The sequence below is a fragment of the Lynx rufus genome, unplaced genomic scaffold (genome assembly GCF_022079265.1).
Source record: "Lynx rufus isolate CCGP_SWC_20201006 ecotype Redwood Valley unplaced genomic scaffold, mLynRuf1.p SCAF_1, whole genome shotgun sequence".
Taxonomy (NCBI): Eukaryota; Metazoa; Chordata; class Mammalia; order Carnivora; family Felidae; genus Lynx; species Lynx rufus.
In genome coordinates this window covers 122724730-122741860 of record NW_025814823.1, presented here as the reverse complement: position 1 = coordinate 122741860, position 17131 = coordinate 122724730, and the positions used below count along the sequence as shown (strand labels likewise).

Here is a 17131-nt window from a genome sequence, read left to right as displayed (position 1 = left end):
TAAATACTTCAGATTTAGTATTCTGTAGAATTGTCAAAGAACCCTGAGAAATAAATAGCCTTTATCATCCCCATTTTTCAGATTGAAAAATTATTATCCCCGTTTTTCTTATTGAAGCACAGTGTGTCAGGATCTCCCAGTTGGGAGAGCTCGTATTCAAACCCAACTATAATTACAATTTTTCTTATTCTACTCTTCCATCTAAAGATAGTCCAAAGGGAGAGTTCTTCTACTTTAAAGATTGTTTTTCTCTTAATAGTACCTGAGGGCTTGTCTTGACTTTTTCTTTCTTTCTTTCTTTGTGGTTCTGTATGCTTTAGTTGGGTAAATAGTTTTAGAGAGCCCTTAAAATTCTCATTAGTCTTGTGTGGCTCCTTTTTCCAGCCATCCCAAAGAGCAGGGCTGTCATAGATGAATCATTGTCATTGCTTCCTTCTTTTGCCCATGGCAGGCATCACAAATCAATCTTGACTCTTGTAGTGACACCAGAAGCATATTTAGAATTCTTTTGACAAAAAATTCCAGGGAACCGAAACAAATAGATTGGAGTTGAAGGAAGGCAAGACCTACTTATAATTTTGGCTATAGAGCCTTCCTAAACTTTGACATTGTGAGGAACTTGAATGTGGGAGATGGAGGACTGAAGCTGGCGAAGTCCAGGGCTTTATGGACCATTTTTTGCCCAAGATTCTGGCACAGAGAAACTTGGTACTAACCAACCTTCTTCTATGAGACAGCATTTACCTTCTGTCTCTTTATCCCTTCTTTAAGAAGGTCAGCTCAGATCAGTTTATTTCCCAGTATCCCTCCTCCCCGCTGCTTGTTTTGGGTGAATAAGCCCCAAATTCCAGACACAGAGTCTAAGGAGCGAGCCCCATCTTTGATGTGTCCCAGGTTTTATCGGGTGTCCTTGAGCAGATCACTCCTTGCTTTAGGTTACGGAGTAAGAGGCATGATGGAAAGATCACGAGAGTCTGTTATCCAAGGGAGTGGACTTGACTTTGTGGAACCAAAGCATTTCCTTGCAACAAGCATGATCTAGCAGTTCCCAGTGATGCAGGCACGTTGGGGGCTTTAGGCCCCTACCATGGGAAGGAATATCAGTAGCATAAGGAAATCGCTTTCACTGAGCATCTGACTATGTGTGTGCCAGATACTTTGTATGTGTCAAATCCTTTCATTTTCAGAAGCCTGAGAAGTAGACATAGTCTTATGCATCATTCCAAGACTGATCTAGTCCACATTTTAATATTTCCATAATGTTAATGAATCTCGTAATCAGTATACATTTTTTGTTTTGCCTCAAATATTAATTTGCCTCAGGGTTTGGGAATTAAAGCTGCGTCTTATAACCAACGGCTTCTTGTGAACTAGGGAATACAAAATTGTTCATGTTTAGCAGATAGAAAAGCAGAGGCTTAGAGAAGGTGGGCGCATGGCCTACCTGTTTTCAGAGCCACAGCCTCGAGTAGGGCTAGGGGCTATGATTACCTGACCCAGGCCTGGAGCAGCACATATGTTATGCAAACCCACTGCCTGTTTCCTACCCTTGCAGGGAACGTGGTCTTTGGTGAGCCCATCACTGCCAGTCTTGGCACAGATGGAACCCATTACTGGAGCAAGAACTGGGCTAAGGCAGCTGCATTTGTGACATCCCCGCCTCTGAGCCCTGACCCGACCACTCCCGACTACATCAACTCCTTGCTGGCCAGGTTGGTGTGGGATTGGCAAGCAGCACTTATCACGTAGAAACATCATGGGGCTAGGGGAGGGATGAGGACTGGAGCAGCCCATCCATCAGCTAGACTGGGGTCTGCAGTGAGGAAAACACATGGAGAATTCCCCTGCAGTCCTGAGCACAGACAGCGGGCTCTTCCCCGTCGTATTTTATAAATTACCAACCGTAATCATATTAATAATGGGAATAGCGGTTTACACATATGATGTGCCAAGCACTGTGTGAGGCTACGCACATAGTCTCATGGTTCCTTATGATAACTATGAGTGAGGGACTGTCGTCTCCACTTCACAGGCTAAACAACTGAGGGTCAGGCCATTTGCCTATTTTGAACAGCACCTAAGCGAAATTACAGGGAGTCTCGTTTGCTGGTGCCCCCCGAGGACATACAGGACCAGTCGCATCATTCGTTTGGGTCCCTTTTATTTCGTTACACAGAGATGATCTAACCCTGCCCCCTCGTTTTCCAGATGGGCTGTCTGAGCCCCAGGGAGGGAGAGAACTCACTTACACTCACACAGCTGGTAAGAGGTACAGAAAGGATTTTAAACTCAAGTCTCGGCTTCCAAATGCTGACATTGGACACTCGACTCTTGTCCCCCGCGGTGACTCTAGCCACCTCTCTGGTTTACATGGAGCTTTTTTCCTTTGCCAGTGGAGACCTGCAGCTCTCTGGGAGTGCCCACTGCACCTTTAGCACTGCCCAGAAAGCCATTGGGAAGGACAACTTCACAGCCATCCCCGAGGGCACCAATGGTGTGGAAGAGCGGATGTCTGTCATCTGGGACAAGGCTGTGGTAAGGATCAAGATCATGGGATGGGGGCCAGGGCCAGATCAGCATCGCCTGCTGTTGCTGCTTTTTTAGGTGAACCCTCACGCCTGCTGAGATGTTTCTGGAACCAGGCGTCTCAGGTGGTTTGGGAATGTTGCTTCTAGAGTGATGAATGTTGAGATTTTGACAAGATCTCCTTATCTAGACTGGGAACTAGGAAGCAAACATGCAGATCCTTCATCTGATGTAACCCCTTGAAATGGTAAGCAGGGGGTCTGTGTCCAAGAGACTCAAGTCAACTTGCTCATCAAGGATGCTCTTGACTGAGTGTGTGGTTATCCAGGTTGTACAAGTGATTGCCCACCAGTGTCTTTTGACATTGGCCTGGTTTTATTTTCCTTAATAACATAACAGAGCCTGACAAAAGAGCTGTGCAAATGAAGACTGGACCAAAGGTTTTAGTAAAATTAATAATTAACTCATTATTAAGTTGATCACTTCCTTTTCCTTTTATTTCATTTTTTTTAAGATTTTATTTTTAAGTAACCTCTGTACTCATTGTGAGGCTTGAACTCACAACCCCAAGATCAAGAGTCACATACTCTACCAGCTGAGCCAACCAGGAGCCCCACTTCTCTTATTTTAAAATCTCTAGGGGCGCCTGGGTGGCTCAGTCGGTTAAGCAGCCGACTTCGGCTCAAGTCATGATCTCGCGGTCCATGAGTTCGAGCCCCGCGTCGGGCTCTGTGCTGACAGCTCAGAGCCTGGAGCCTGTTTCAGATTCTGTGTCTCCCTCTCTCTGACCCTCCCCTGTTCATGCTCTGTCTCTCCCTGTCTCAAAAATAAATAAAACATTAAAAAAAAATTTTAAATCTCTAAAGCCACTCATTTCTGAGCTACATGCATTGCATATCAACTAATGCCTCATTCATCTACCCAGTGTAAGCCACCAAGTTTCTCTCCTCATCTTCACTCCTAGGAAGCTCAAAGCTAGATTTGAAACTAAATTCTTTTTACTGTATCCAGAATTTTTTTGTTTTGTGAGGAGGAAAAGCGTAAGTATTTTTGTCTCTCACATAGATTTTGATTTTTTAAAACATGGTCGTGTATTTATGAACATACATGCACAGTTCTCTTGGTCTATGTGGAATTGTTAAAAATAATATATATATGTGTATGTATATGTATATATATATAATATTTTAATTACCCACATATACACTCTTATTAAAGAGCACTTGGAAAGCATAGAAAAGCACACATACAAAAGAAAACAAAAGTCAGTCAATAATTCCAGAATCCAGGGTTAACCATGGTTATCATTTGGGTGAGGCTCTTCTGTATTTATCCTATGACCATGCAAATACAAACACATATCTAAAAAATAGGCTCATAACCACATTACTTTTTACCGGGAAATTTATAATTCTTTTTCTTTTAAATGCATTTGTGCTTTTATAATGTTTATTTTTGAGAGAGAGAGACAGACAGACAGAGAGTGAGAGACAGAGAGTGAGTTGGGGAGGGGCAGAGAGAGGGAGACACAGGATCCAAAGTAGGTTCCAGGCTCTGAGCTGTCAGCACAGAGCCCGAAGCAGGGCTCAAACCCATGAACCATGAGATCATGACCTGAGCTGAAGTTGGACACTTAACCCACTGAGCCACCCAGGTGCCCCTGTAATTCTTTTTGGAATGTGAAGGCAAAGAAGCAACTGTATGCACATATCCAGGAAAAAACGCACACCTTCAGGAGCAGTTAACTGCCTCCTCCTGTAGCCATGTGTTAACTAACCGTTTTGCCTGGCAGCCAGAAAGGCACAGCCAGCTGTTCGGCTTGTGGGTCGGCTTCTGTGCTCATCTTCTCAGGGGCCCGTCTGTGATCACCCTGCCCCCAGCTCAGAAGCCCTGCACTGACTTTTCTTCTTTTGGTATTCCAATAGGCCACAGGGAAAATGGACGAAAACCAGTTTGTGGCTGTGACAAGCACAAATGCCGCCAAGATCTTCAACCTGTATCCCCGCAAGGGAAGAATATCTGTGGGTTCTGACAGCGACCTGGTGATCTGGGATCCAGATGCGGTGAAGATCGTCTCTGCCAAGAACCACCAGTCGGTAAGACTCGCGCTGGCGGGAGAGGAGCAGAACGGAGAAGGTGTGCACGGAACTCGGTCGGGAGAGACATGTAGATGTGGGGTACCCCCGGCCAACTGGGCCAGGATGGGCCGCAGTGACAAACCCTCCCAATTCTTAGGGATGTAACGCCTCAGCAGGTTATTTCTCCCGGCTGAGTCAGCAGAGGGCCCCTCCCAGCTCGGTCACTCAGACAGGGAGGCACCGTCTCCACACGCGAGTCCGTGATGGCTGAGGCCGGCGACCTGGTCGCGGTCCCTGGAGAACTGGCTTGGAAGTTTTCCTTAGACAAGTGGTACCCATCACTTCCTCTCACGCCGCACCGGCCACAGCCAGTCCTGGGCTTCCCCTCACCCCAGGAGGGCAGGCAGTGCAGCGATCCCCTGTACCTAGAAGGAGAAAGAACAGAGAAAAACTTGAACAGCACTGACACCGTCCTCATGAGGACTTTCACGTGGAGGTAGTAATTAAAGCCCGGTACCTAAGGGAAAGGGCTTAATCCTTGTTAGTAAAAAGAGTTAGTATTTTTAAAGCATTTGCGTTTCAGGCAGTGGAGCGTGCTTTTTTAATTCCCGGAATCTCCGTAATAGTCTTCTACAGGTAGACACTGTTACCATCCCCGTTTTATAGATAAGGAAAGGGAGGTGCAGAGAAATTGAATAATTTATGCAGCAAGTAAATGGTGAAGTTAGGACGCACACTCCACAACTGGAATCCAAGCCGATGTCCTTAACCCTTTACGGTAATGCCTTGCACTTGTTGAATAAATGAAGGTAGTAGAGAGAAATCCCATCTTGGGAGGGGATGGCCTTTGTTTAGACATTGAGTCACATCACATTATTCAGTTCCGGGTCATCCAGCCCACCTACTCACCCACCCCGTATAAGAGTGCCAAACACAGCATCCCCGAGAGTTCCCGAGCTTCTCTTTGAGCACCGCCAGTGACAAAATGTACTTCTGCATGAGGGTCTTACCAAAGACTGATGCTTGTCTATGCTGGCAAGTCTAGTCTCTACTGTCTCCCCCTGGTGGCTTGTGCCCATGAAGAGCTCACAGATGGCATTGTAAGCTTTTCGTGGCTTTCCTGGTGCTTTGGCCATAGTGATGCCAAAGGCAGGGTCCCAAGCACAGGAAAACCACGTACCTCTCCGCCCCATCCTGTGCCCACAACCGTGGCTTTGCCCCTCACCCCCGTCTCTAGGCTGCAGAGTATAACATCTTTGAAGGGCTGGAGCTGCGTGGGGCTCCTCTGGTGGTCATCTGCCAGGGCAAGATCATGCTGGAAGACGGCAACCTGCACGTGACCCAAGGGGCCGGCCGCTTCATCCCCTGCAGCCCTTTCTCGGACTACGTCTACAAGCGTATTAAAGCTCGGAGGAAGGTGAGAACAGCTGGTGGAGCCTGGGGGTGGGGGAAGGGGCTTTGCCTCATTCAGGCATGGGGATGGTACCCAGGAGATCAGGAGGGCTCTGTGTGCTGTAGACCTTCCCAAGGAAATTCACAGCAGTGGCCTCTTCCCAAGGGACAACTGCACAGATGTAAGGTACTATAAACTGGGGGTTTCCAAAGCTTTTTTTGGCCCAAGAAACCTGTTTTTCAAATGACTTTCCTCCACGTTTATAGTACTTTTAATTAAAATAATTTGAAATTATAATAATTGAAAATAATGTTTATATGTATATTTTTAGGTTTTTTTTTATAAAAGTTTATTTATTTTGAGAGAGAGAGAGCATGCATGCACAAGCACAGGAGGGGCAGAGAGAGAAAGGGAGTCCTAAGGAGGTTCTGTATTGTCAGCCCAGAGCCCAATGTGGGGCTTGATCCCACGAACCGTCAGATCATGACCTGAGCCAAAACCAAGAGTTGGACACTTAACCGACTGAGCCAACCAGAAGCCCCAATGTTATATAGTTTTAGAAAATAACTCAGGCTTACAGTGAGAATTAGCAGCCCACACCCACCCCTCCTGGTCCCATCTCTTCCATTGTTGCTCTAGAGGCCAAATGTTTGTAACTCTTTTATCTAGTTGTATGGTTCACATAAAAAATTGTGGATGTCCCTGGTTTCATAGACAGGTAGAAAAACAGATATGCAGACACCTATTTCTTCTGTATGTATCTACCTACCTACCTACCTACCTACCCACCTACACTTTACAAACCAATCAGCTCCAGTTGATATAGGGGTGAGGCCCAGAACCCTGTTTTTTTTTCAGCCCCCGCTACTCCCACACCAATCACAAGGTCACCTTCCAGTAAGGTTTGGGCTCCACAGAGCAGGGTTAAATCAGCCTTGGGATGGGGTGGAATTTTAGCCCTGGTTCCAACCTTGTCTGTTGGAAGACACACGGTCATGCGTGCACATGGGATGGGTCAGAAGGAGTCATGATGGTGAGGTTGGGGGCGGAAGGCAGGAGTTTGGGCACACACCACAGTGGCCATTAGAGAGAGGCTCACGGAAATTCCATATGCAAGCACCCCATCCCTCTCCCAGACCCCCCAGTGATCCTGCCGACTGGTCACCCAGCTTCCAGGGGAGGCTTCCAGCCTCCCCACCAGAGGCAGCTACCAGCCCTGTCATTGAGGACCAGCTTCTTCCTGCCGGCCGGAAGTCTCCCTCCCTAAGGTCGACCAGCTCCTTCCGTTCTGCTCCCGGCACGCGCACAGAACGAGGTGCACATCTTTTAGGGCATGTGTGTGTTTCCCAACTCCTCTGTCGTGTAGTCTCAATATCCCTGTAGCCTCCCTGTAGCCACTATTTACTTCATGACCACGTTTTAAATCCCTCCACCGTTCTTACCTCTTTATTAGCGATCGTTTAAAGTTACGTGGGATGGAGTAAAATTCCACACGCCAGGTTTGGCCTGATAGAGAACAGAACGAAACCCAACCTCCCATGTACATCATCTCTTGATTTCCATTAATGAGACTTAGATTCTGCACCCGAAGAAATGTTGGTGGGCTGGAAGCTTTTCAGGGAACACGGAAATAGAGACGGCCCCACCCGAATCGTCAGCACCTGCAAACGTGAAGAGCTTTGCCCCTGGGCCTGCTGTGAACACGGGGCAGGGAAGGCTCTGTGGTAGAGCCCGCCCCTCACTGTTGGGCTCCTCTGGCAGCCAGTGGGAGGACGTGGGTGGAGGCGGTGTGTGTCCCATAGACCGTGAGCCGGCTGGGGGAGGGGAAAGGTGTTGTGTGACCCTTCCCCCCAGCTCCTGGCAGCAGGCCCAGCACAGCACACACCCACGGCTGGTGTTGCTGGCTGGCTGCTCAGTTCCAGGTCGGGTTCACAGCCACAGCCAGAGGCCCGTGGGTCAGACCACAGGATACTCACTTCGAGGTTTGGCACCTCTGCTCTGTGCTAAGGAGCGTGTAGGGGGGGCTCCCACGGGATCTCACATCTACCAGCACTTACGACCTTGTCCCAAACTGCTGCCCTCCCTGCTCCCTCTGCTCTGGTGTGCAGGTGGTCCTTCCGTCCCTAACCTTTCCTCCCACCTGCTTCCTCTGCTGGGAACGCTGCCTTCCACACCGGTCCTCTGCACCTTGCAGCCTTCTCCTTCCCTCAACCCCAGCCCCACAACACAACAGGCTCCTTTGTTCCTTAAGAGTGAGGCTAACCTGGGGTATCTGGGTGGCTCAGTCGGTTAACCGTCCGACCTCAGCTCAGATCATGATCTCACAGTTCGTGGGTTCGAGCCCCGCGTCGGGCTCTGGGCTGACAGCTCAGACCCTGGAGCCTGTTTCAGAGTCTGTGTCTCCCTCTCTCTCTGCCCCTCTCCTTCTTGGGTTTTCCCTCTCTCTTGTCTCTCAAAAATAAATAAACATGAAAAAATACTTTAAAAAAGCAAAGCCTACCTGTTTCAAGAGGTCCCCACTGACCTGTTGCACCGTCACTCTGTCCTCACACCCCTCTTATGTTCCTTCTTTCCTTCAAATAACTCTATTATTTTCTGGCTCCCATTACACACTTAATTCACTCATTTATCTCGGCTACCTGGCACAGACCTTAAATGCTGACAGAATAAAGGGTGACCCGCTTTCTCTGCTGCAGATGGCAGACCTGCACGCCGTCCCGAGGGGCATGTACGACGGGCCAGTGTTTGACCTGACCACCACTCCCAAAGGGGGCACCCCCGCGGGCTCCACCCGGGGCTCTCCCACACGGCCCAACCCGCCCGTGAGGAACCTCCACCAGTCGGGATTCAGCCTGTCGGGTGAGTGGATGGTGCTGGAGGGTGAGCAGGGAGGAAGGAAGGGGACAAGGGAGGAGCAGCCCCTACGAGCTGTCAGGACATCTGTAGGGAGAGGGTGCCTGGAGCAAGCAGGAAGCTTTGCCGAATCAAGAGAGTCCTGCTGAGAAGGCAACGTAAGGCTCAGGGAGATCAAGGGTCAGGTTTAAATGATGACTGGGTCTGCTTAGACATCACACCTGGTGGGGTGGGGGCAAGATGTTTTCCATTATGAATCGAGGGTGATTTTCCACAGGAGACGGTGGGAGCTGTGTATGGAGGTGTTCTGTCTGTTTGCCCGGGGTTAAAGCTCAGATGGCAGTAGATTCTTCTAACCTGGCATATTTATTTATTTATAAAAAATATATTTATTTGTTTTTGGGAGAGTGCAAGTGGGAGAGGGGCAGAGCGGGGGACAGAGGGTCTGAAGTGGGTTCTGCGTTGACAACAGCAACCCTGATGTGGGACTTGAACTCATGAACCGTGAGATCATGACTTGAGCCGATATCAGACGCTTAACCAGCTGAGCTGCTCAGGTGCCCCTAACCTGGTGTCTTTCCTGTCCTCTCCCCTTTCTCGTAATGATGATAGTGCTAGAAGTAGATGCTGTTGATTAAGTACTTACCCTGGGGTAGCCGTACCATTCACCTAGTCTTTAAGAACGGATATTAGCAGAAAATAATTATCTACTTGGTCCATAACCAGTAGTCTTAAAGAGGGGAGAAAAACAAATGGAGATTTGCGTGTCTATGATGAACAATCGAAGGGTGAGGGAAACAAGACGAGAAGGGACAGGGACAGGTAAAGAGGAAACAGGTATCGGGGAAGAGGAGTAAGGAATGGCAGAAGCAGGAGAAAGAGGGTAAAAAAAATCAAGGGGGAGACAGAGACAGGGGAGGGAGGCAAAAGGAAAGGGCTGAAAGTTTGGAGGTGACGTCGCCACAGGTAAGGTTATGTTTGTCACAATATTTGCTGCTAGTGTGGCTGCCATTTTGAATCGCTCCCTGGCTGACGTCATCCTTACAATTTCGGCAGCTTCTCTGTGAAGGACACGAGTACGTGCACATCAGGGTTTCCTTTTGTGCCGAGGCTGCAGGGGCCCCGACCCTCACCAGGCCAAGCTGTGACACCTTGGGCAACTTGCCTCACTTCTCACAGCCTCAGTCACTGCCTCTGTGAAATGGGGATAATAACAGTAGCTTCCTTAAAGGATAGTGGTGAGGACAAAGTCTGGTATCTGAGGATACAAGGACACATTCCTTGTCGCAGCGGATGTAAGCAGTGATTTCTCCTATCTTAAGGAATGCTTTTCTTAAGTATCATTTTTATGATGCTGAGACGGTATCTATAAGAACCTAGCTTTTCCTGGTGGAGACGGGATTCTGGGGACGGTGGATATGAAATGTCTGGAATACTTGACACACCAGAATGGAAGTTTCTTGGGAGACGAGGCCAGGAAGGCACTTGCCAGCTGACACTCCGAAAATTAATCCAGTTTCTCTCTTGTCCACACCCCGCTCTCTCTCCCTTTTCTCTTCCTGGGAATGTCTTGCCCACTGCAGGCACCCAAGTGGATGAGGGGGTCCGCTCCGCCAGCAAGCGCATTGTGGCGCCCCCTGGAGGCCGTTCTAACATCACGTCCCTGAGTTAAGCGACCCCTCCCCACAGAGAGGGGCAGAAGCAAGAAGAGATTTTCTTGAAGCCAAAATGGTACACCGATATTTAAGAAGGAAAGCGAATCCAAACAGTTGTGATCTAAAGAATCAATAAGCCTCAAGCCTTATGTTTCTCCAATGCTACACTCGCTTGCCTAGCTTTACGAATATTGCTTTTGTTTTCTGTTTATGCATAGCCTTGATTTGTTGGACCCTGCCTCCCCCCATTTACATGCATGCAATCAGGCTACTAAGGTAAAAGAGTCTGCTATATAGTGTTGAGAGCGTGTGTAGTGCTGCATCTTATGACAAGGGGACAGGCGAAGCTGGGATGCCAGGAAAATCAACAAAAGGGACGTGGTTATTTGGGGTGAGGGGGTGGGGGGAGGCCAGAGCGAGGCGGAAGGCTCAGAGGGCCTGGGGGAGGGGGTGTCCCGGGGAGGCGGGGGGGGGGGGGCGGGAGGGTGAGCATAAAGGGGCTTGTGTATTGTGTCGATGAAGCACGTTTATTTCCATAGAAGGTGGCCACCCTGGGGCAGCCGTTCCTTCATCACGGTCCCCAGGGTCTGCGAAGAAGGCAGGCAGGCAGGCAGTCTTCAGGTTCCAGCCTTTGTCACATCCCCTCCTAGATTTTATTCCTTTGAACCTTTTATTAAAAACACCAAAACCCAAGCATTACTTTCACTGCTCGATCGTGCCAGTGTGCGGGGTGGGGGGAGCACTTTCCCAGCGTTGCTTTCCAATTCTCTTTGCCCGGCTGGGAAGGAAGAGAGGGGATAGGAGACCACCCTTCTCCTCCTCAGTCCTGCCGGCCTCTTTGGTGCTGTTAAAAGGCAACAGCTGGGAGTGCACATAGGCCCCCGATGCGGGTGGGGGCAGCCAATCTCACGCACCTCCCTGTAAACGTGCTGGAGGTCGCCTCTCCCCTAGGCTGGCGAAACCCAGAAGAGCCACGTGCATCCGGCGTCCCCAGTTAGGACGAGCCGAGGTGGGGCCAGGGAAGGGCTACTCTTGCTGGCGGTGAGTGGCTGCTTCTTTCTGTCTGGGGATCCAGGCACATCTGTGATTGAATAGGATTGTTCATTTGCAAATATATGCACTTAGGTGTTCTCGAAGTTTTGCAACGAACAGGTGATCTCAGTTGAGATGGGAGCCACGGGAGCATTTGGGAAAGCGAGTCTCTTGAGCTGGGGGAGCATATCCTGGGACCGTGGGTCTGCTTTTCAGGTCTGAACCACCTGTCTCCCCTTCCTTTAGCACATCCTCCGGGGGAGCTTTTTGTTTCCGTCTAAAGTCTCCCAGGGTGAGTGGAAGTGACACGCAGTCTTGGGTGATGCGTGGAACCCCGTGTGCGTTTTTCCCCATCCTGCTGCTTCTGCAAATTCAATTTTGGAGCAAGTTCTGTGAGCCAAATGAGTATCTGTGGAACCAAGAGGCCCGTAGGCAGAATAAGTATATTCACCCTGGGATCCGACTTCTGTGCTTGAGGGATTCAGCTCGTAGAACCCGTAACCCTGTGTACTGGGTGCTTTGAAGAAACGAAGAGCAGGCCTCACACACCTGGCCATGATGTCTGATGGCAGGTTTCAATAAGCTGAAGACCAGAGAAAAGGGGACAACATAGGACTAAATATATCCAAGGAAGAGGATCCCCCCCCTTAGCAAGCCAATTATTGTTCTAGTCATGAAAAGGATCATTTCTCCTCCTAACGAGGAATCTTGCTATTTTAAGGCTTTTTCATGGTGCCTTTATTTTAAAGGAAACTTAGGGGGAGCATGTACCTTTTCCTTTAGAACTCAAAGATTTAGGGGCCTTTCGCAGAACTCAGAATGACGGTTTTGCGGGCAGAGGGAGATGGTCAGATCTGAAGCACGTACACTATTATACCGCAGGGGTGGGCTGGGCGGTCTGAGGTGTTGCAGTACCAGCCACAACCACCAGATGGAGGAAAAGACAAACTAGTGGGCTCCTCTTGTGTACCATCTGATACTGTTAAGTTAGCAGTTACTGTTATTTAAGCTGTTCCGTTAGCTACTGTTAACTTAGAGTCCAGCCCCTCCCTCCTTGACCTCTCTATGCCATGAAAATAACTCTTGCATGGCCAAATGGGTCATCTGCCCTGGGACTGCTGAATGAAGCATTCAACCAGAACTTCACATTCTACACAAGCTTTCTGTGCTGTGGAAACAACCACCTCTGATGCCTTCATGATGGGCAACATGATCTGGGGAAGCCTCTCTTTCTCCACTTACTATAAGTAACTTCCTAAGCACAGAGATTCCTAAGAACTTCAAGAAAACTCCCTTTATTTGCATCACTTTGATTTCTTGAACCTTGTCACTTTAGTTAAAATTATGTTCACCTATGTCCTGTTCCATAAGACACATCAAAGAGCTCTCCGTATACAAAGGGTTTAGGAAGAGAACATGATGTGAGTTGCATCCCTCTCAGAGTTCACGCCATCTCATCCAAGAGTGGAGGCCATGCTGGACCTTCTTCTCCTGCCCAAGCTTTCCTTTTTCTGTCTCTTCTCTTAGCCTGGCCCCTCTCTAAAGATGGCCTGCCTTCCCCCAAACTTCTCCCATTGTTCCTCAACCCAGGTGGCCATCATCTGAGTTCTGGGAGGGCCACCATCTTGGGTAGTTGAGAAGGTATTTGTGGAATCGTTAAATCAGCCAACCCGGCAGAAGTATTCTATTTCTATGTTTTCTAAAAATGGCAGTGTTGTTGTCATCACGAAAATGGGTTTTCTTCAAAGACCAGTCACCCTCTGGCCTTTTTCTTCATGCCTACACCCAGAGAGTCATGCTTTGCTGCAAAGGCCTTAATCCTAATCCTGGACTTCTGCTCACCCTGAGAAGCCCTTCCCAACTAGGGTGGATGAGCCCTGACTTTGGTTCTTGCCACAAGCTTCCCAGGCCTTCTCTCCCCTAGAAAACTCCAGCTTGAGTCCCAGATATACCCATGGGCTGTCCTCGGCAGCCAGCATTCATTGTAAAAGTTCCCTCCTTGGAAAATGGTGTGTGGGTGTTCAGTTCTGTGTCTGGTGAAAATGAACAGACCGTAAATCTCCCCGTGATCTGTGGTAGCTGTGAGGCAGCTCTGGGACGTGAAGAGCTGTTTGGTTTGAACCGTGAAGAAAACTGTGTTTTGAGTTTAGCTGAGATTAAAGAAAAAGTTCATCAAGTGACTGTTAATGTACACCTGGTTATTAAAATAACTATGAAATTACAGATGTTGTCCAGTTTTCTTCTGTGTGCGACGGGCCATTTCACTTGCAGTATTAAAATTGCACGGTAAATGGAAATGGTTAACGAGGCGGGCAGATCTGATGAAAACAAGAGGTTTCCTGAGAAAATGTGGGGGGTTTCTGTGTTTTCAGTTGCATTTGAGTTTTCGTTTTGGCTGTAGCGTTTGATGACCGTTATTGAAACTTAGGAGAGTAAAGTTGTGTCTGTGGATCATCAAAGTTCGCATTAATGTAAAAGGCATTGCCATCTGAGATAAAGTCTGGCTGAGTCCAGTACAGATCCTGAAGGGGTTTCTTTCATTTGTTTTTTGGTCACCCCCATAAAGAATTTCTGCTTCTCCCTAAAAGCCTAGACTTGGAGAAGATTCAAACCAAGCATTTCCCAAAGCATATTCTGTCCCATACTGATTCCAGGTTGTCTAAGGAGAGTTGGAAAGGATTATTTACTAAGTGTACTCCTCTGAGAGACTTAAGATCCTGTCATCAAATTCAAGGCTATGAGAAATCTTGTCAGTCTTTGAAAATTTGTCCAATTCAAGATTCTCAAACTTTATTTGACTGCTGAACCCTTCTATATCCTCTTCTAACATCCCAACCAACTTTTTATGCTAAACTCTCTTGGGGAAACACTCCTGTATCAAATTCCACATCGTATGGGATGCTTTTCATTGGAAATGGCAGACTATCGTGTACACAGATTTTTCCTGAAAAGGGTATTTTTTTAAAAAATTTTTTTTTTCAACGTTTATTTATTTTTGGGACAGAGAGAGACAGAGCATGAACGGGGGAGGGGCAGAGAGAGAGGGAGACACAGAATCGGAAACAGGCTCCAGGCTCCGAGCCATCAGCCCAGAGCCTGACGCGGGGCTCGAACTCACGGACCGTGAGATCGTGACCTGGCTGAAGTCGGACGCTTAACCGACTGCGCCACCCAGGCGCCCCAGAAAAGGGTATTTTTTAGAGAGTCCTTTTTTTAAGGTTTTATTTATTTTTGAGAGCGAGTGGACAAGCAGGGGAGGGGCAGAGAGATAGGCGGAGACAGGATCTAAAGTGGGCTCCGCGCTTACAGCAATGAGCCTGATGTGGGGCTGGAACTCACCGTGAGATATGACCTGAGCCAAAGTTGGACACTCAACTGACTGAGCCACCTTGGTGCCCCTTGAAAAGGGTATTTTCAAGTCTGGTGTAATGGGAACTTAAGGGATAGACTTGGGTGGATCCAAGCATAGCTGGGCATAGAACATGGTTTCTTTTCATCTCTTAGTCCAGCTTGCCTTTAGTCCTTCATAGGAAAGCTTCTGTGTGTGGGAACAGAACTGGCCATCAGCACCCCCAGGTTTTCATTTTGCCTGCCTAGTGACTTCAGGAGAAGGAGAGAGGCTCCTTAACTAATCCCAGCCAAAGAGACTGATTATGGTTGGCCTGGCTCGGGACATGTGTTCCCCATGGGACTAGGCATTATGGCCAGGACACTGGGACTGATGGATCCCACCTGGTCATGTGCCCCGCCCCAGAGCTACCTGAACTGTGTGAGCTCTGAATCACACACACACACAAAACAGTTTGTGATACTGGGAGGAGAAGGTTCGGATACCGGTTGGGCAAGAACAGCAGATGACCATGGTACGTTTCCCAAGCCTGCTGGGCCTACGTGATTTGCTCAGCTAGGTGCCTATGTGTGGGTGGGGCAGATGGAGGAGGGGTAAGAGAATGATAATTTCTTATTAATTGGTTCTATGTGTCACGAACCCCTCTTGATTCGGTAGAACAATGCTGTCAGTATAGGAACATAGAGTGACGGTACCTTTTAACGCCAAAGCTTAGAAAACATCAAACGCTACTCTCAGAACATGGTTGTTTCAGTTTGAGGTTCACAGTTTGACCCATAGTCAAAGTCTCAGTTTGAAGCTTACACTCAGGATTGATGAAATACCTCTCCCAGCCCATAACCAAGCAGCAGCTGAGCTCTGCTTAGTGTTAGAGTAGACTCATAGGGCATGGTCAATGCTTAATTGAAGTGAACTCAGGTTGCAGGGTTGGCAGTTTTTTTTGTTTTTTGTTTTTAATGTTAGTGAAATAGACACCATGACTTTTGTACCTCTGTGGGCTAGAGCTGTTTGGGGCTGACCAGGTGCAGAATGAGAACACTGCACAGGAGGAAAAAGGTCCCTCTGGTTTCAAAGAACTCCCTGGAATCTGCTTTGCTACAATCAGACCATCACAAAAGGGACACCAACCAGGAGCAGGAAATGGGGGACGGGAGGCCCAAAGCAGTCTACAGAAATGAAATCACATACTTATGGCTGGCACTCTTCAGGATCAAGAGTTCTAGATCTTGCCCTGTGCGTGGCTGCTGAGAACAAAACAGGACACTTGACATGGTTGGACCACAGGGCACTCAGCATGCAGGAGTTCAGAGCCCACTGACAAGAGCATGGGATTTGCTCAAGGAGAAGGACGAACCCGAGGAACTCGCTGGCCCGCTAGCTGTTAAGCTTCTGGGGGCCTAGGAGGAAGTAGCTTCCGGCCACAAGAATGCAAAGCTGTCTGTGACCCACCCCCCACCCTGTCGCAGGTGTAGAATATCCACCTGCTGTTTCGGTATGTGGAATGGGGCGATGCAAAGATGGAAAGGGTAGTAAGGCAGAGTGCTGACAGAAAAGGTCCTTGGGCGGTGGACAAGGTGAGAGAAAGGCAAAATCTGGAATTCTGGGCTGTGCTCCCTAAGGGGTGAATGCTAACGGGGTCAGGGTTTTAGTTGTTATATATATGAATAAGTCACACTGTGCCGCATTCCACTGTTCTAGAACATCTCTAATACCAGCTCGTCCCTGGTAAAGGATGGTGGGAAACAGAAGTAAGAACAGGTGACTTTGGGCCCCCACAACCCTACCTCTAGGAAAAACAATTACACACACAGCTGAGAAAGAAGGATCCATGGCTCACTGTATACAGAAGACATTTTAATACACAGAGAGGCACATTCACATTATATATACACCACATTCAACAGAAGCAGGTGTTTCCCACCCAAGGGCTGCTTGTTTACAACAGCACAGGTAACTGGAGTTTGGATTTTGAACATCAACGTTTAACGTCAATCAGACACATGGAGCTCCTAAGAAACAGCTATCACAGGTGGACAGTAGGAAACAGGATGCTGTGTGGACAAAGCAGGCACAACGGGATACTGAAACAGACACTGTTTTGCATGCCTTTTCATTCACCTGTTGAATTAAAGCCTCACCATTACGGCATCATCAAAAGCAGAAACACTGGTTCCTGCTACCTGTACTAGCATTATTTATTTGTCCATCCAATCTAGAAAAGCTATGATGATATAAAGCCTAGTCG

General features: G+C 48.3%; 1 protein-coding gene across 1 annotated transcript in view; it reads left to right on the top strand.

The window, feature by feature from the left end:
- Window positions 1-10522, top strand: part of DPYSL3 (dihydropyrimidinase like 3) — a 110310-nt gene extending 99788 nt beyond the window's left edge. The window contains exons 9-14 of the mRNA XM_047102396.1: window positions 1556-1712; window positions 2394-2535; window positions 4452-4622; window positions 5842-6021; window positions 8694-8856; window positions 10434-10522. Coding sequence (XP_046958352.1) covers window positions 1556-1712; window positions 2394-2535; window positions 4452-4622; window positions 5842-6021; window positions 8694-8856; window positions 10434-10522 — 902 coding nt within the window. The remainder of the gene's footprint in view (window positions 1-1555; window positions 1713-2393; window positions 2536-4451; window positions 4623-5841; window positions 6022-8693; window positions 8857-10433) is intronic.
- The last annotated feature ends 6609 nt before the right edge of the window (window positions 10523-17131 follow it).